The sequence below is a fragment of the Hermetia illucens genome, chromosome 4 (genome assembly GCF_905115235.1).
Source record: "Hermetia illucens chromosome 4, iHerIll2.2.curated.20191125, whole genome shotgun sequence".
NCBI lineage: Eukaryota > Metazoa > Arthropoda > Insecta > Diptera > Stratiomyidae > Hermetia > Hermetia illucens.
The window spans coordinates 71,496,560-71,514,635 of record NC_051852.1 but is presented as its reverse complement, the minus strand read 5'-3'; the positions used below and the strand labels follow the sequence as shown (position 1 = coordinate 71,514,635).

Sequence of the window (18,076 nt, the reverse complement as noted above, 5' to 3'; positions counted from 1 at the left end):
GACGAATCAACCAACAACATCAAACCGCACTGGTCAAACACAAGCACGAACAAGAATAAGGATAGGGGAATACAACTTTGGGACCGTTGACAATTTCTCCTATCTAGGGTCGAAAATCACAACCGATAACAACTACGATGATGAAATCCGCGCACGGTTGTTGTCAGCCAACAGAGCCTACTTCAGCTTACAAAGACTGTTCCGCTCGAAACGTCTCACCATAGGGTCAAAGCTCTTACTGTACAAGACTATGATCTTGCCAGTCCTCATGTATTCCTCGGAAACTTGGGTTCTTAGCAAGAAAAATTGCGAACTCTTGGCCGCGTTCGAGAGAAGAATCCTCCGAAGAATTTTTGGCCCCCTACATGAGGATGGACGATTCCGTAGCCTACACAATGACGAAATCTATGAGCGATACCATGACCGTCCGGTTGTGGATAAAATCCGGCTCAATAGGTTACGGTGGGCGGTTCACTTAATCCGTATGGATGAAGATGATCCCACCCGGAAAGTCTATAAGGGCAATATCTATGGTAGGAAAAGAAGACGAGGCAGACCCTGCCTAAGATGGAGCGATGGCGTGGGCCAGGACGCCAGACAGCTTTTAGGGATATCGAATTGGTGGACCTCGGCGCAAAACCGGGATGTCTGGAGTTCCTTATTAAGGCAGGCCTAGACCGGATACCGGTTGTTGCGCCGTTGATGATGATGATGATGATGACAATTTCTCCTATCTAGGGTCGAAAATCACAACCGATAACAACTACGATGATGAAATCCGCGCACGGTTGTTGTCAGCCAACAGAGCCTACTTCAGCTTACAAAGACTGTTCCGCTCGAAACGTCTCACCATAGGGTCAAAGCTCTTACTGTACAAGACTATGATCTTGCCAGTCCTCATGTATTCCTCGGAAACTTGGGTTCTTAGCAAGAAAAATTGCGAACTCTTGGCCGCGTTCGAGAGAAGAATCCTCCGAAGAATTGTTGGCCCCCTACATGAGGATGGACGATTCCGTAGCCTACACAATGACGAAATCTATGAGCGATACCATGACCGTCCGGTTGTGGATAAAATCCAGCTCAATAGGTTACGGTGGGCGGGTCACTTGATCAGTATGGATGAGGATGATCCCACCCGGAAAGTCTATAAGGGCAATATCTATGGTAGGAAAAGAAGACGAGGCAGACCCTGCCTAAGATCGAGCGATGGCGTGGGCCAGGACGCCAGACAGCTTTTAGGGATATCGAATTGGTGGACCTCGGCGCAAAACCGGGATGTCTGGAGTTCCTTATTAAGGCAGGCCTAGACCGGATACCGGTTGTTGCGCCGTTGATGATGATGATGATCCGTATATATATGTCTGTCTCAAATAAATGATATTTCTTCTTTTCCTTTATGCCTTGTCCCGTTCACAAGCGGGGTCAGCTCGTCATGATGCGATTGTACCATGTTGTTCTGTCATTTACCTGGTTCGGATGCGGTTGTGGGGCTTTCAAATCCCTATCCAGCTTATCAAACCGCTTTTGTTTCGGCCGGCTTCTCGGTCGCTAAAATGATGATGATATCAATCATACACGGCTTGGTGTGCAATTTTAATCTTTCATAACTTTGTTAGTAATAGTTGGATTGCCTTCAAAGCAGAATTGTGCCTTATATTATCACTTAAACTGATACGAAATTCATCTAGGATGAACTTAATGAACGTTTTTATTTTAAAATATGGTAATATGCCATTAGTAACTTTATTTGAGCAGATATTGGAATGGGATATATTTTCAGGCCTATATTCTAGATGCAGCATTGTGATATTTTTTCAATTTTTGGTTGAATAGATTCTGAGAACGAGATCTGTTACACTTTTTTGGAGCACCCACTTTGGAACCTCATCTATTTTTCATCCGGTATCACAAAAAAATTAATTTAGAAAAGTGCTAATTTGATACCCAACATGACCATACACTGAGAAAAAAATGTGTACTCCACATATCTTGGGACCTCCCCCTTGAATGATGCTAACTCGTTGCATGTAAAGGGACTCACAGACCACATTGTTGACAATAACTTCAGCCGTTTCCGGATAAGTCGGGTGTGACAGACGGAACTGATATTGCACTTTGATAACAGAAACATATATAAGCAAATGTCACGCGTTGATCTACATGGAACAAGTTATAATTTTAATAATTTTCATTTAAAATAAATACGATTTATTATTTTGGCATTTCTGACGTTTCATTTGTTGTTCGATTTTATTTTAGGACTTTGCTGAAACGGCCATGAATGAACTGCTCGGGTGGTATGGATACGACAATGTAGACAGAATTGATCTGCAGGGAAAACATACACGAATTCCTGGACCAATGGTAAATTCGGTGGAGAATTCATTCAGAAACGATTCGAATAATAGCAACAGCCATCATGATACCAGTGGTGCTCCTAGTCATGACAGTTCTCGGGAAGATTCCAGAAGTCCAAGCTCAACGAAAAACTACGAAAAAATAGGTAGGTTACCAGATTTTTTTCTTTACTATCCACTTTTATGTTTTACTATTATACAGCCTCTGTTCATTAAATTAGGACCACAGCGACTTTTTCACATTTCTTCGAAATTTTTGTCGCTGACATTATAATATTACGGGATTTTCTAATAACGGTAATTTTATCTTATTTGGGTGTTATCAAGTGTCTCTAATATCGTTTTTCCCTTTTTGAAGACTCTTTTTTCATTCAACTTCCTTTTCGCTTGTCATCCACAATGTTCACAAATATATTTAAACTTATTTATACGACGTAAATTCCCCATTATTTGGCAGATATTTAAAAGTTTATTACCAGTCAACCATAGAAGAGTGTGTTAAAAGTGAAAAAGAGTAAGTTAAGTGAATTAAAAGAAAAGAAAGTGGTTTTAGTCGGATAAGAATAAACATTTAGAAGTACTTTGGATTATATATATAAATTCGAAAATGGGTAAACGTAAAGACATTAATTCTGAAAAAATAAGTTCAATAACTTCATTATTGGAGATGAAAATGTTTAGCTTTCGAGATATCGCTAGAAGGGAGAAAGTTTCTCACCAAACTGTTAGCAGAATCAATCAGGCGAATTTGGCTAACAAAGGACAAGTCGAAAACAAACGACAAAATTGCGGTCGTAAAAGGAAAACAACGCCTCGAACGGACCGCAGAATTGTTAATCAAGCTTGCGAAAAGCGTTTTTCTTCCTTGAGGAGCTTACATCAGGATCTCCAAGAGGAAGGGATGCATTTTTCGCAAATGACTTTAAGGAGAAGACATTACGAAGCCAATCTTCGGTGGAGAAGGCCTGCAAAGAAGCCTAAGCTGACCGCTGGAATGAAGAAAGCCAGGCTAGAGTTTGCAAAGCGTTATCGGCACTATTCCGTTGATGACTGGAAAAAAGTGAATAAGATATAATTTTAATATATATAATCGCCTAATCCCCCAAAAGCATATTTTTAAAAAACATATTTTTCTCCCCATTTAGGTAGCTTTTAGCGACGAATGCAGGCTGGAAGCTGTTACAGAAAGGCTGCAGTATGTTCGCAGAAGACCATCGGAGCGATACCAGGAAGACTGCGTCGTAAGAACTATCAAACACCCTCCAGCAGCGATGATATGGTCCCTTATCTCAGCCGATGGACCAGGACCGCTATATTTTGTAGAGGGAACAATGGATGCCTGCCAATACCAGTTTTTGATTGACGACATTTTGTGCCCTCATTTTAATTACCTGCGATGCTGCCGACATTCAACAACCTTTATGCAAGATGGTGCACCTTGTCATCGTGCTAAATCTACAATTAATATGTTGAAAAGATGTGACATTCCGATTCTAGCGTGGCTTGGTAATTCCCCGGACCTCAACCCCATCGAGAACGTTTGGAGCCTATTAAAAGCTAAGGTTTACGCCTCTCCTAATTCAAGTTTAGATGTTTTAAAATTGAAAATTGCCGATTTCTGGGAAAATGACGATGAAATCAAGCAAATGATAGATCGGTGCTATGAAAGTATGCCTGACAGAATAAGGGCAGTTATTGACACTACAGGTAGTTTCACAAAGTATTAATGTTTAAGTCAGATTCCTTTTGATTAAATGAATTATATATAAGATAGGGAATCTAAAAATAGCATTTTCTATTTTATCTCTATTTTCTGTAATAAGCTTTGGAAGAAAGAAAACCAAATTTCGGAAAAAAGTAGTGCGGTCCTAATTTAATGAACAGGGTCTGTAGATTCACTTGTCGAAATGTTTACAGTTGTTTACAGTTTGGACAAATTAGGGTAGAGAATTAATAGTACGAATGCCCTTCTATTAATGACAGTCATGAATTTTTGTAGCAAATTAACCTTTTGTCATGCCTGCTTCACATCTTTCACATTTTTTCTGATTACGACGAACAACAAATTTCCCTTCTTCGGAGCAAAGTGTTTTGAGGAAGCTATCTCCCATCTCCCATCAGGGCGATTTTTCGAATTCCTTTCGAACAGTCTTAGCTTTATTAATTACGTCAGTTAAGAAGCTATTTGATTCGTCGAGCCGGTTGTGTTGATAGTCTCTAGTCACCTTGACTCCAGGATAGGTTCCAATGAAATCGGCTTACTCTTCACGAATACTTCGTGGACTTCCCCAAAGGTGTTTGTTTGGAGGCTTCTTCCGCATAGTGGTCTTAAACTTGAAGTGAGGAGTAGAACAACTTGCACCTTCGTAAAATCCAAACACCTTCTTCAATACGCACATCGGCTTTGACTGCATGTTGTACAAAGAGCCGTCAGAAATCTTGTAGTTGTGGCGCGGCAGGATTCGCGGCATTCGAAATTTATATCAATAAAATTATTTAAGCTGCGTTTTCTATGTTGATTTTAAAATGTATTACTAAACTTTCAACATACTCGTTCTGTAAAATATGTATGTTTAATTAACTCGTACTAAGACTAAATAGTAAAGTTGTCGATCCAAATTGATCCCTTAGGTATCTATTGGCACGTCACGAAACACGATCTTATCATTTTATTTACAGGCACTACGCAATGGTTCAGCTTGTCATTAAACCGCCTCAATTCCTTGTTGAACTTGCCATCTATAGCGTTCATCGGTTGAGTGGCGTGCAGTATTATTCGTGTACTTTTATCCATGGATTGTATTCATTCAGAGGAAAGGTCAATTCTATGGAGAATCTCGTTTTGGATCTCGATCAGATGTTGATCCAAATTCCTGCTGTGTACTTCATCTGCAACTGCTAACCTTTTATTTACAGGCACTACGCAATGGTTCAGCTTGTCATTAAACCGCCTCAATTCCTTGTTGAACTTGCCATCTATAGCGTTCATCGGTTGAGTGGCGTGCAGTATTATTCGTGTACTTTTATCCATGGATTGTATTCATTCAGAGGAAAGGTCAATTCTATGAAGAATCTCGTTTTGGATCTCGATCAGATGTTGATCCAAATTCCTGCTGTGTACTTCATCTGCAACTGCTAACCTTTCATCCATCATCATTCATCATTCATAAATCATCCATTTTTATTATTGTCGCGTTGATAATCTTCCTGTCCCTCTCGAAAACGTCTCAAGATACCCGTACCCTCAGGTTAAGAAAGCCTTTCGGCATATGACTGACCAAGGTGGTCAATATAAACACTACTGGTCAGATTGGTTATAGTTACGAGCTGTAATTATACTGTAATTATAACATCAAAATTAATCCAGGTGAAAAAAGCTTTCCACGATTCGCCATATAAAGACGTATTTTTTTTCGGATGCCAACCTTTTCGGTTGTCAACACCATTGTTTGCTTCAGTGTAAATATTTGACTAAGTTTCGATTTCGTTACTCAATTCTATGTTGTTCATTATTGGAAGGGGACAAAGTATGTACACTGGACCTTTGGCTTTATGTCCCTTCACGTTTACGGATACTACTCCCAACCAAAAATTATTAAGCACCTTGATTCACTTTGGTCTCTTTTGTAGCCTTGATAAATACGTTTTGCTATCTTTTCGAAAAGTCTCTTTTATACGCTCAACGAACTTCCATTTGGTAAGTAAACTTGGCTTACCAAATGAACTTGCTGAGAGTTAGTGATTCTCCGACCAGAAAATGCCCTGGGGTTAAAGCTTAAGGATCATTTACATTGTTGTTCAAATATGCCTCTATCTCGGCAAGTAGTATCAACATTTCCGCTTCATTTATTTACTGATAGTGACTTACAACTAAACACTGATTACTTAATGCTAGCTTAATAACGGCTAATAGATCTTAACGCTATCAAACGGGTGACTATTACATAGTTTGGCCAACCCGACCTTCTCTGTAATCTACTTTACTGTGTATATTTTTACTTATACATCGATCTTGACAATTTATAAAGCACTTGGCATTTTCAAACTTTTGTCCCAGTCAGTGTGGGCGAAGGACCTTACGGTGGTCATCACTCGCTTTCGCAGTTGGGAGGACGAGGACAGTTTAAGTTGTACTGCGAAATGGTCAGACATGCCTGGTAGAGTAGTGCACGATATCACTTCAAAGTTCAGGGAAGTTTCCTCAGATAGGAGGAAGTAGTCAATGGTTGATTGGCTACTGGGTCTTGTCGGAGTATCTGGCAAGACCAAATCGACATAGGCTGGCGAGTAAGGGTCTTGGATCCATTTAAGCAGGGTTTCCCCATTTTTATTTACTGCCGTATCGCCCCAGGAGGTGTGCCTAGAGTTGAAGTCGCCACCGAAAATGAGGTACTTGTATTTTAACTGGAGATTGCCCAAGATCTTAAGATCTTGTCCCAGTTGCTCATTTAGACAGTTGCATTTGATGTAGACGGAAACTACCAAAATCCGTCTGCCATCAGTAGTTTTTACTATTGCCGCCGCAGCGGAAGAGGTGAGCAGGTTTCGTATAACGACTTCCTCAAATTCATAGTCTTTTCTGACTAAAAGGGCAGCGTCAGTGTTGTTGTCGTTCCGGATAATATTATACCCGGTGAATTGCACGTTATGCCTGCTATTGAGATGTGTTTCTGAGACGCAGTATAGGTCTGCTTTCAGAATGTCAATCAACACTTGGGCAGTGGCACGTTGGGCGTGTGAGATCAGGGACGCGGAGTTAAAGGTGACGATATTTAACTCCATAAGTTCATTAGAAGTTTTATTGCAGCGAATTGACGCTGCTCGTTGGTGGAGGCCGTCGCGAGGGATTGCACCAATTCGCGGAAGGCGTTTGGTGCGGGGGTGGGAGCAGGTTGTGCTGCCACTCTTGGTGCAGAGTTCCTGGCAGCTTGCGCGTACGATACGCTGGGTCTGGCCAAGCTTTGTGATAGTTGTGTCACTGCGTGCTTGGCTCGGGAGTTTTCGTTCGCTCTTCTTTGCTTGGCAGCTTCCTTCCTAGCTACCATTTCTTTATAAGCTGGGCACCCGCGGTAACTCGCTGGGTGGCCTGCTTGCCCGCAGTTGCAGCAGAGTACTCCTTCGGCTGCAGTCCTCGTGCATTCCCCACGAGGGTGCGCTTTCGAGCACTTGACACATCTGTGTACTATCGTGCAGTTTTGCGCAATGTGTCCGAAGTTCTGGCAGTTGTAACACTGCACTTCTTCGAAGCTCATGACTTTCTGCCAGGAGATCTTTTGATGAAGGATGTATCTAACCTTCATCACTTCGGTGAGCTCTTGAGAGGGCTCGAACGTGGCTATAAATAGTCCCGATTCAGATTTCATCGGGAGAGCAGGGACTTCTCTATGCAGAGCTTTGTCTCTGCGGGTGACCAAGTTCGCCACCGTGTTGAGTTTGAACTCAGGGTGGTCGGCTTGCAGTTCCTGTAGGATGTCCGTGGGGTCCGTTTCCCTGTGGAGCCCTCGGATAATTAGGGACTGATTTCGCAAAGAAGGCGGGGTCCGGGTTGTGGCGTTAAGCCCTTGCTCTTTCATGAGCGCGAAGACCTGGGCGTGTTCTTCCGCCGTCTCCGTAAAGATGAGGGTTCTATCCGCCCTCGTGTTTTTTAGGGATGCTTTCAATCCCTTGGCTTTAATTAGTCGGAGGAAATGGGGCACGTTTAAATTGTAGCCGGTAATGGCTGGAATTTTACCCTTTTTGGTTTTTAAGGACGGGGAAGGATTTGCGGATGGCTGCGGTGGCTGTGGTGGGGCGGTTACAATTTTCGCACTAACCTTACTTTTTTTAATGCTTTTCCGGCTCCGGACGAAGTTGAAGGGGTCCTCATCGATGATGACCTCAGGGAAGGATGCAGGGGATCCCACGATGTCCATTGCGAGGGCTTCCTGCTGGTCATGTTGTTGTTGTTGATGCGGTTGCTGTTGTTCTTGCTGTTCTTGTTGTTCTTGCTGTTGCTGTTGGTGAATTCGTTGCTGCTGAGCTGGTGCCGGCCCAGAGCGGACCGTCTCCTCTAGCAACGCTAGCTTCTGCTGCAGTTGCTTGATGAGCAGCTGCTGGCACTCCAACTGCTGTGCCATGGCCGCTCTTTCGCTCTTCAGGTCTGCAATCTCCTTTTGCAGACCTAAAGTTCCCTCGTTGTCTTCGGGGCCCGTGCTCCCCTCCTCCTCGGATGACATCTCCCCTGGGAGTATTATCTTACTCCTCTTGGCGGACATTCTGTCCCCAAGCCCGTCCTACGTGGCTGATGGTCGTCTTCTGGTAATGTCTGAAATAACAAAAACTTCTATAGTTTTCTTTACAATTTACTATACAGTGTCTCAATAATTTTGAGACGCACTGTATATTATGCACTGGGCGATACTTCCTTTGGGGTATCTTATTCCACTCTGGGTATTCCACTTTCACTGTTTTTTTTTTTTTTTCTACCACTCGGAACTAGTGATTTTAACAAATCACCACGCACTGTACTTTTCCAATCCTCTGCGTCACATCTGTTCGCTACGAAGTCTCGGAGCGAACTGATCTCTTTATAGTTTTAAGTTTAAGTTTTTTATTTACCATAGTGACTTACTTCTAATACATTATTAATTACTTTCTAGCTTAGATATTAAGCTTAACTAACTTAACTTTATTTCAATGGGTGGCTATTACAATTGTTTGGCCTACCCGACCTTCTGTGTAAATTATTACTTTACTTGTATTAATTTTAATACATATATCTTCACAATTATTTGTATTCAACTGAACTATTTAAAAGACTGCGCTTGCACTAAAAGCGCCAGAAGGCATTACTTACTTACTTAAAATACTTAAAACTAACTAAGTCTAAACTTAATCTAACTTAATCTAACAATAAATACTTAACCTACTATATACAATAGCACATTACATATCTTGTGCTTAGCCTCGATGTACCCCTACCAGGCAGGGAGAATCATATAGGGAAAGGATGGCGGGTTTAAGAGCTTCGCTCACTATTTGGCAGGGCCTTAGGTAGTTGGCCAATGGGAAGGTGCTACCCTGTTGGTAGAGTTGCCGGATTAGTGGATTTGGATGGTTCTCCGTTCTTTCGAAGAACCGTTCCACCAAGTTGAGAACGAATTCTCGAAGAGGTTGTACCTTGGCGCGCCGATATACCTCGGCGTTTTTTCCAACCTTCTTGGTTTTCCAATTATAGGAAAGACCAGTGCAGTATCTTAATATCCGGCGTTCGAATGCCTCACATTTGGACATGGTTCGGGTGGAGCAAGTGATCCACGTGGGCGCTCCATAGCAGATAATGGGTCTGATCAGGGTCTTGTAGAGAGTCAGTTTGGCCTTGGTGCTGAGTCCTACCTTCTTTCGAAGAAGAAAGTAGATCCTACTGAATGCACCGCGTGCCTTACCGATAGCGAGCTCAAGATGTGGTTTGAACTTAAGGAGTTCGTGAAGTTTAACTCCTAAGTACTTGATGGTCTGGGAATTGCTCACTATAGTGTTTCCGATCTTCATTTTCAAGCGTGTAGCTTTTCTATGGATTCCTCTAGAACCTAGGTATCTAGCTTTCCTCCGGAAGGTGCAGAATTGTGTTTTGGCCTCATTAATCTTAATGCCCCATGCCAGGTAATATTTGCCAAGGTCTTTCAAATACCTCTCGACCGCTTTGGCTGCCCTGTTGGGGTGGAGGCTTGAAGCGAAGATGAGTGTATCATCGGCATATTGAATGAGTTCGGTGCCGGTCTCAGGAGTTGGGACGTCAGCCGTGAAGATATTATAAAATGTGGGTCCAGAAATGGATCCTTGCGGTACTCCCGATGTTACCGACAAGAGATCGGAGAATTCATTCCCCACACTGACGTAGAAATACCTATCTTCGAAAAAGCTTAGTGCAATTCTAATGATCGGAATTGGGAACTCAAGATCTATCAGTTTGTAGATTAGTCCGTTTACCCATACGGAGTCAAAGGCCTTTTCTAAGTCTAATGCACATGCTACGGTCGGTTTATTATTGACGTTAAGTCTTGCTACGACGGTGTCGTGAAGGTAGCTAAGTGCATGTTGAGTTCCGTGCTTGCTGCGGAACCCGAACTGATGGTTCGGTATAATCTCTTTGAGGTTGCAATATTGGACTAGCCCGATTGTCCATGCTCTCTCAAAGAGTTTGCCTAAATTGGATAATAATGAAACGGGTCTAAAGTTGTTAGGCTCAGAAGAGAAGCCTTTTTTCCGGATCGCAATTATTTTAGCTACTTTCCAGGTGGTGGGAAAATAGCCATTATTTATGCAGTTATTAAATACTGCCAGCAAAAATTTGATGGAGACTCGGGGAAGTTGCCTAATTACGTAATTAGGAATTTCGTCAGGTCCGGCTGATTTTTTACCGTTTAGGTTTGAGGTCAAGGCGGTGAGCTGTGATAAACTCAGAAATTGTTGCGAATCCGTTGGTTTTACGGAGGAGTTCGTTTGGGAGAATGTTACTAATCTATTTGAATGCCTAGAGACAAAGTCGGCGATAGTTGTTTCAACCATCGACACTATAGCCGGGTTACTTTGAGGCGGAGGGGTATTGAGCTGAGACTCAAATGATTCCGCAAGGACTTGCGCCTTTCTGGCGTCTCCGCAGATTGGTTCCTTGTTCCTGGTAAGAACGAAATTACGGGACTTATTTTTCCCCGCTAGCCTATTTATATGTTGAAACATATCTGGCCCGGGTTTAATATCTGCGAGATTACGGGTTAATTCTTTATTGCGGAATTGCGCCACCATTTCCCGGATAATTGTACTCAGGCAATTAATCCGGGAGAGCAATGCTTTGTATTCAGCATTAACTTTATTTCCATTTTTATGGAAGTTGCGCTTGAGGTTCCTGCGCCAAATCTGTCTGACCTTCATATGTAGCATGATATCATGCGGGAGTTTGTTGTATACAAACTCATCGACTTTGATAAGCCTGGTATTTCTGCGTGTAGCAGTATTGATGGCGTCCGTGGCCAAAATGATTGCTTCGTCGATTTCTTTGTCCGACAGATTGCGATCTGTAGCGAGTTTCTTCAAGTTCAGCCTTGGTGCTAAATCGGACTTGAATTTGTCCCAATCAGTGTGGGCGAATGACCTGATGGTTATCTTAACTCGCTTCTGCAGTTGTGAAGTTGAGGCCATTTTGAGTTCAACTGCAAAATGGTCGGACATACCTGGCAAGGTTTTACAGGAAGTTACCTGAAAACTTTGCTTGGTTTCATCAGACAGCAGGAAAAAGTCAATGATGGATTGACTAGCGGGTCTTGTCGGCGAATCCGGCGAGACCACCTCAAGGTTGGCTGGCGTGAAAGGGTCGTGGATCCAGTTATACAGGGTTTTCCCATTTAAATTTTCTGCCTTATCGCCCCAGGATTTGTGCCGTGAGTTAAAGTCGCCACCGAAGATAAGATATTTGGATTTTAACTGGAGATCGCCCAAGACTTTTAAGTCATGGCCCAGTTGCTCACTTGGGGAATTGTATTTAAAATAAACGGAAACTACCAAAATCCGTTTATTATCGGTAGTTTTAACTATTGCCGCTGCAGCGGAACAGACTAGTAAGCCCTCGATGACGACTTCCTCAAAATGGTAGTCTTTTTTGACTAGAAGGGCAGCGCCCGTGTTGCTGTTATGCCGAATAGTGGTATATCCGGTGAAATTGACATTATGTCTGTGGTTTAGGTGGGTCTCCGAAACGCAGAATATGTCTGCTTTCAGAGTATCAACCAACGCTTGGGCAGTGGCACGTTGGGCGTGTGAGACCAGGGACGCGGAGTTAAATGTGACTATATTTAACTCCATAAGTTCATTAATAATTGGATTGCGGCAATCTGCCGTTGCTCATTCGTTTGGGCGGAAGCGAGGCTTTCGACCAAGTTCTTGAAGGCCAGTTTGTTGCCTTGTGGAGCTTGAGGTGCAGCTCTAGGAAGAGTATTCCTAGCTGCTTGGGCGTACGATACACCTGGCCGGGACAAGCTTTGTGACATCTGTGTCACCGTTTGCTTGGTCCTCGCCGTTTCAGCATTTTTTCGCGCCCTGCCAGCTTCCCTTCTGGCAACCATATCTTTGTATGCCGGGCATCCGCGGTAGTTGGCAGGATGTCCGGTCTGGCCGCAATTGCAGCAATGCGGCGCCTCCGCCGATGGTGTGGGGCATTCCCCGCGAACGTGTTTCTTTGCGCACTTTACGCACCTGTGCACAATGGAGCAGTTAGGGGCAATGTGCCCGAAGTTCTGGCAGTTGTAGCACTGCACTTCTTCAATTGGCTTGACTTTCTCAAGCGAAATCTTCTGGTGAAGTATATACTTAATTTTCAATACTTCACTGAGCTCTTGGGAGGGCTCGAAGGTGGCTATGAAAAGTCCCGATTGTGACCTCATCGGGAGTGCCGGGTTCTGGCTGTGCAGAAGCTGATCTCTTTATTGTTGCTATCGCCAAATAACTTCAAATGCATCGCCTTGGTCGATACACATCCAAATAAACTACATACGAGTTTATGTATGGATGTGCTTTAGGCATAAACGGCGGGAAGCGTAATAATTTCTAAGAACTTCTAATTTGATTTCGTCGGAGAAATAAATATTCCTCGTGTATATCTTTATCGTTTCTTTTATCTCAGCGGTGGTTAAGAACTTCATCAGTACCTGTAGATGGCCCCACAATCACTGATGCCGCAATTCATTCTACTATTTTTGCTGCGCTGTCATCTCCATCCCGACCAGATTCATTCCTTATAGCCAGACTTGATAAAAATTCGGCTCCACTCCACCATTTAATGCTCAATACAAGTTGGGAGGGAAGCATTCTCCTAGAGGCATTATCAGCCGGACATGACGCCATTGCGCCACATGAGTACGCTCCTGAATCTCACTCACTCGTATCTGTTTTCCACCGTGATGCATGATCACTAATCTGTCTATGATGCCTGTCCAATATCGAACCACATTGGTTTTCAGTTCAGTCATCAATTTCACCAACAGTCAGTTATCAATTTCATCAACATTAATGATGCATTCAACTCCAGCCGCGGAATCCGCTGTGTTCTTACTGGTGCTACCTTTGTTTCTTCTTTTCTAGTCTCGTAATCTAGTTTACTATTTAAAATAAAAACAGTTTGCGCTTAGTCTAATATAATCTAATATGTGCACTAGGTCTTTGTACGATGTGTTGAAAGCATCCCATTCTCTATTTTTCCTCCCGAAATTAGGTATTTTGATGCATTCTAATTTTACTGCACGGCACTTGCTGTTTTGGATCGAGACATAGCTATCCAAATCTGTCCTTGAAAACGGCGTAATAGTCCAAACAAGTCGGGAAACTCGAAGCTCGATGCTTCAAGGATGAACGATTTTGTGTATTTCTTTTATAAAAGCATTTCAGTAGACATTTGTTGTTCTAGAATATACACTTTCGTGTGATATTGACATTTAAAATCTTGAATTTGCACAGAAGCGACAACTTTGGCCCATTATTAACTTTGTTAATAATAGTGCGAATTCCACCAAACTTGGTAGGATCATGCTCTATATTATAGTCTCCTATTGCTGAACTTAAGGGGGTTTTACAGTTAATTATTAAAAAATATAGTGTGATTAACTTTTTTTTGAACAGATATCGATATGGAGGGTATTTCGAAGTCTAGTTACTATATAGTGGCAGCTTTCTGTTTTTTCCAGGTTTTTAGTTTGGGTAGTTTGAGTCTTCAATGACCAAATATTGACCGAGATATTTCGTCTTTAATTCCTCTTTGGAATTAAGCTCGTTGAACGCTGAAAGATGCGATTCGTCGCATCTCCTCCACACATTAGCAATCTTCTCAATGCGAACTTCAAAATAAACGGGAGTGTACCTTGTTTTGCTGTCTTTTCTGAAGTTTCCGATGATGCTGTTTATCTCCTCGATGGTGACTTTCTGTAGTGCGAATATGTTAGACGTATTGATGGTGCTTACGGTAGTTGCTTTCGAATGAGTTGAATTTACTGTAGTTTCCCCTTTTGGTGACAATTAAAAATTTGCTCCTATTGACGAAAGCGATACCAAATACTGCCTTTCGTTGTGTAGACTATATCTTTTCTGGGATTGTAACAATAATCTTTAAATTACTGCTTGCCTCGAAGGACCAATGTGTTGACTTAACAATCCTAAAATTTCCTAAATTGCCTGAGTATCTTATGTTATGAACCTGGTCATTTGAATTGCACAGAATTCTGATAGACACTAGTTTATACATTGTGATTTTATTCATAATATTCTTAGCACTAAATTGGGTTACTTTACATTGAATATGATACAACTATAAGAGAAAATAAACTATAACAATAAATGTCTGCATGTTGGAAACAGTGGTTTTAAATACTGTCAACAGCATAATAACATTATTTAATTAGCTAATTGCCGAAAGACCGTATCCGCATTTACAATGACTTTTATGAAAGATGGAAAGACTTTTATAAATACACATTTATGCAATTGATTAAGTGACTAAATAAATCTAAGAGATAGAGTCTTGAATTTACGTCCCGCTATCAACAATATTTGTAAAGGATCTATACTATTAACATAGATAGCACTGCAAATTATATTCGTGGGAGGTGCGGTATTTTTGTTAGAACTACTCTATCTCAAGTTAAATGATAATTATGTAATGATAGCTTACTTTTTGAGAATTTGCATCCAAATTTCACGTACATTATTGCACTCAGGCCACGACGAGCAGATGCACAAAAGTGCCACCTAGTGAGCTATAACCTTACCTATTCGAACGAATGCCCTAGTCGATAAGGTTGGGTAGGATATCCTTTTGAGCTTCCTGTTTGAGTTGGTTATTAGTTTGTACGTTTTCCTGGAGCGAAAACTTGTTCGGGTATGTTCCTCTCATTTCACATTTATGTCTAGTAGATTAGAAGGAAGCCATTTCGATGATGGATCATCTGCATAACGAAGAGGCTGACTTATGATTATTGAAAAAGTGTGTTGAATTGCATTGGAGTACATCGAGACTTTCTGGATTCTGAGTGAATCAAAAACATGCCGTGATTTGTAACTTAGCGAGGAATCCATATCGAATGGTTGTAACTTTTTATAATGACCGTAGAGACGTTATGCTAGGGGCTCTGTTCAAGTGAAATAATTATCCCTGGTAGAAACCGATCTGGCAGAGATCGACGCGTAATGCTTGCAGTAATCAATGAACTCTGATACAACCCCAATTAAGGATTATTTGACGGAAGGTTTGCCATGCAAATGGAAAGTTGATATCCGAGGCTTTGGGAGGAATCTTCGTTAATATTGTGGAATTGATAAAGGTGGAAAGTGCATTATGTTCACTGTTTCCGCTGCTGCCAGGAATGATGATAGGCCTTAGACTATGAAGATTTTCCTAAACTTTTGTGCAAGGGAAGGTAGAAAAGTAGGTTATGCGAATGAAAATTTAAAAGGAATCACAAACGAAATACATGTGTTATGACTTCACTTCATCATTTATATCATAAAAGAAGACGACAGATTTGTAATCATTATCAATGGGGAGGAAACCCAATTCGGGCCTAATTTTGACTATCTCGTTTAGTAACCGCAATCTCCAATTCTCCTATTCTTAAACAATACAGAAATATACTCCCAAAACTGTCTTAAGAAGTTCTATATATTATAGTTGTAGACATAATTGTAGCCGTACCCTAGAATTAGTTTTGGGTGCATCGAGCGCAGTTTGCGCAATAGTTTGCTTCGTCTAGTGTAAATGCAGCTTTTATAAGTGCCTGGAATATACATATTGTGTTTACATGTGTTATACATCTAGTGTTGTATAACTATACTACACTATACTATAGTGTAAAATGAACGCTTATATTTAAGTTATAGAACGGGTCTAGTGCTACACAATCAACTCAACTTGTAGGAAGTTCAAAAAATGTTTCACCGTTTAGAACGTGACGTTGGGAGTGCAGCCTTTACCGGCGATATGGAGAGTTGAGATCATAAGAATATTTTTTTTATGTTCTTCAATCCATATATTATAATATCCAAAAGAAATTTTTTCAATAAATATTCTACATTCTTTAAATAAAAAAATTAAATGAGTGCTTTCTTTTCAATTTAGAAAGCAAATGTCCTTTTAATTGATTTCCTTGAAGTTTGTCATTCACGCAAGGTTTTTCTTTCGCCGTTCGATCACTCCATGAAGCCAATCTATTCGAGTTCGTGCTTTTACGAGGATTGATCATACAACACGTTGTTATAAGGGAGTCACCAGTCTGATCATTTTTAATTGGATCATGAGTTTAAGGTTAGTTTTGTTTTCATCATGCTAGGTTAGCATACGCTTTAATTTTCTTTTTTACTATCCGCGACGTTCGTAATCGCGCCTTCCTGATTTCTTCCGCTTTTCGCAGTATATCCTGGCTTGATATAATCATGGAATTAACCGCATCCCTCCTGACGTGCTAACATTCTCCGGACAATATTTTCCGGTGATACGATTTCACTTAGATTTCCGCTTTCTTCCACTATTCTTGGACATTGGAAGAAGTGTGCTGGGTCCTCTGGGACCCCATCACATTTTGGACACTCAGGTGAGGTGTCCAATTTAAACCTGTTCAAGTATTGATGGTATCCTCCATGGCCGGTGAGATTATAATTACTCTCTCCTTGCTTTCCCTCCAGCCATTCCTCGATGGAAGGGATCAACTTGTAAGTCTAACGAGCCTTTTCTGATTGGTCCCATCGGTGTTGGCATCTACTTATGGATTTCTCCCTTTCGGCTTTTTTTTCACCTGTGATAAAGGCGAACTGGACCTGACGTTATATATCTTCATCTCTCATCTAAACGCTAAACTGGGACTGCATACAGCAAGATGGAATTCACTACCTACCACTACCTCGGTGGCTTAAAATTGAGTTTTGCATCTATCATCCCATCCAAGTATTTGATGGCTGGCCTAGAAGTAATAATATGATTTTCAATTCTAATTTGAGTATATTTTCTCTTACGGCGTTTGGTGAGATGGGCTGCTTCCGTCTTCTCTTTCGGAAAGTGTCTCTAGTGACTGCCAGAATTGTCGCCGCGTTCAGAGGTTGCAGAAAGGCGTCAATGTTCCTTACTGAGGCAAAAAGCCCTGGATGATTTTTAACACGAGGACACATTATGTACGGAGGTGAGCCGTCACGATTCTATAAGCGCTACTCTACGGATTTATATCCGCCTCCGAGCAGAGCTGCTAGCTCAATAAATGCAAGCTGTCGTTGCATTTACGTGCTGTCTTCATCCAATAATGCTTGACATTTTGCGCCATCAAACGATTTCCACTTGCCGGAGCGTGCGGGGTCGTTCAGGTCGAAATCTCCATTTTTGAATTGTCGCAACCACGTTTCACATGTTCGAAATGCTAATGCACGATTGCCATAAACTTCCACTAGTGCATAGTGGTTCTCGGACACTTTTTTTCCTTGATTGAACATGAAAAGCAATGCATGGTGCATATGCTCGAAATTCGGTACAAACGCCGACATTTTTGATACGCAATAAAAACTTGCTGGAAGAACTTTTTGGGGAAACGTCAACTCAGTTTAGACACTCGACAACAACTAAACAAAATGACAGGTATGTGTGACCAACAGCGACACCAAGTATAGAACACCATCTATCGAAAAAAACCGGATATTAATTAGGAGTACACCTGGTATAT

General features: G+C 41.6%; 1 protein-coding gene across 1 annotated transcript in view; it reads left to right on the top strand.

Moving 5' to 3' along the window:
• Window positions 1–18,076, top strand: part of LOC119655144 (sine oculis-binding protein homolog) — a 211,410-nt gene that overhangs the window by 146,984 nt on the left and 46,350 nt on the right. The window contains exon 2 of the mRNA XM_038060883.1: window positions 2,260–2,503. Within this exon, the coding sequence (XP_037916811.1) occupies window positions 2,260–2,503 (244 nt within the window). The remainder of the gene's footprint in view (window positions 1–2,259; window positions 2,504–18,076) is intronic.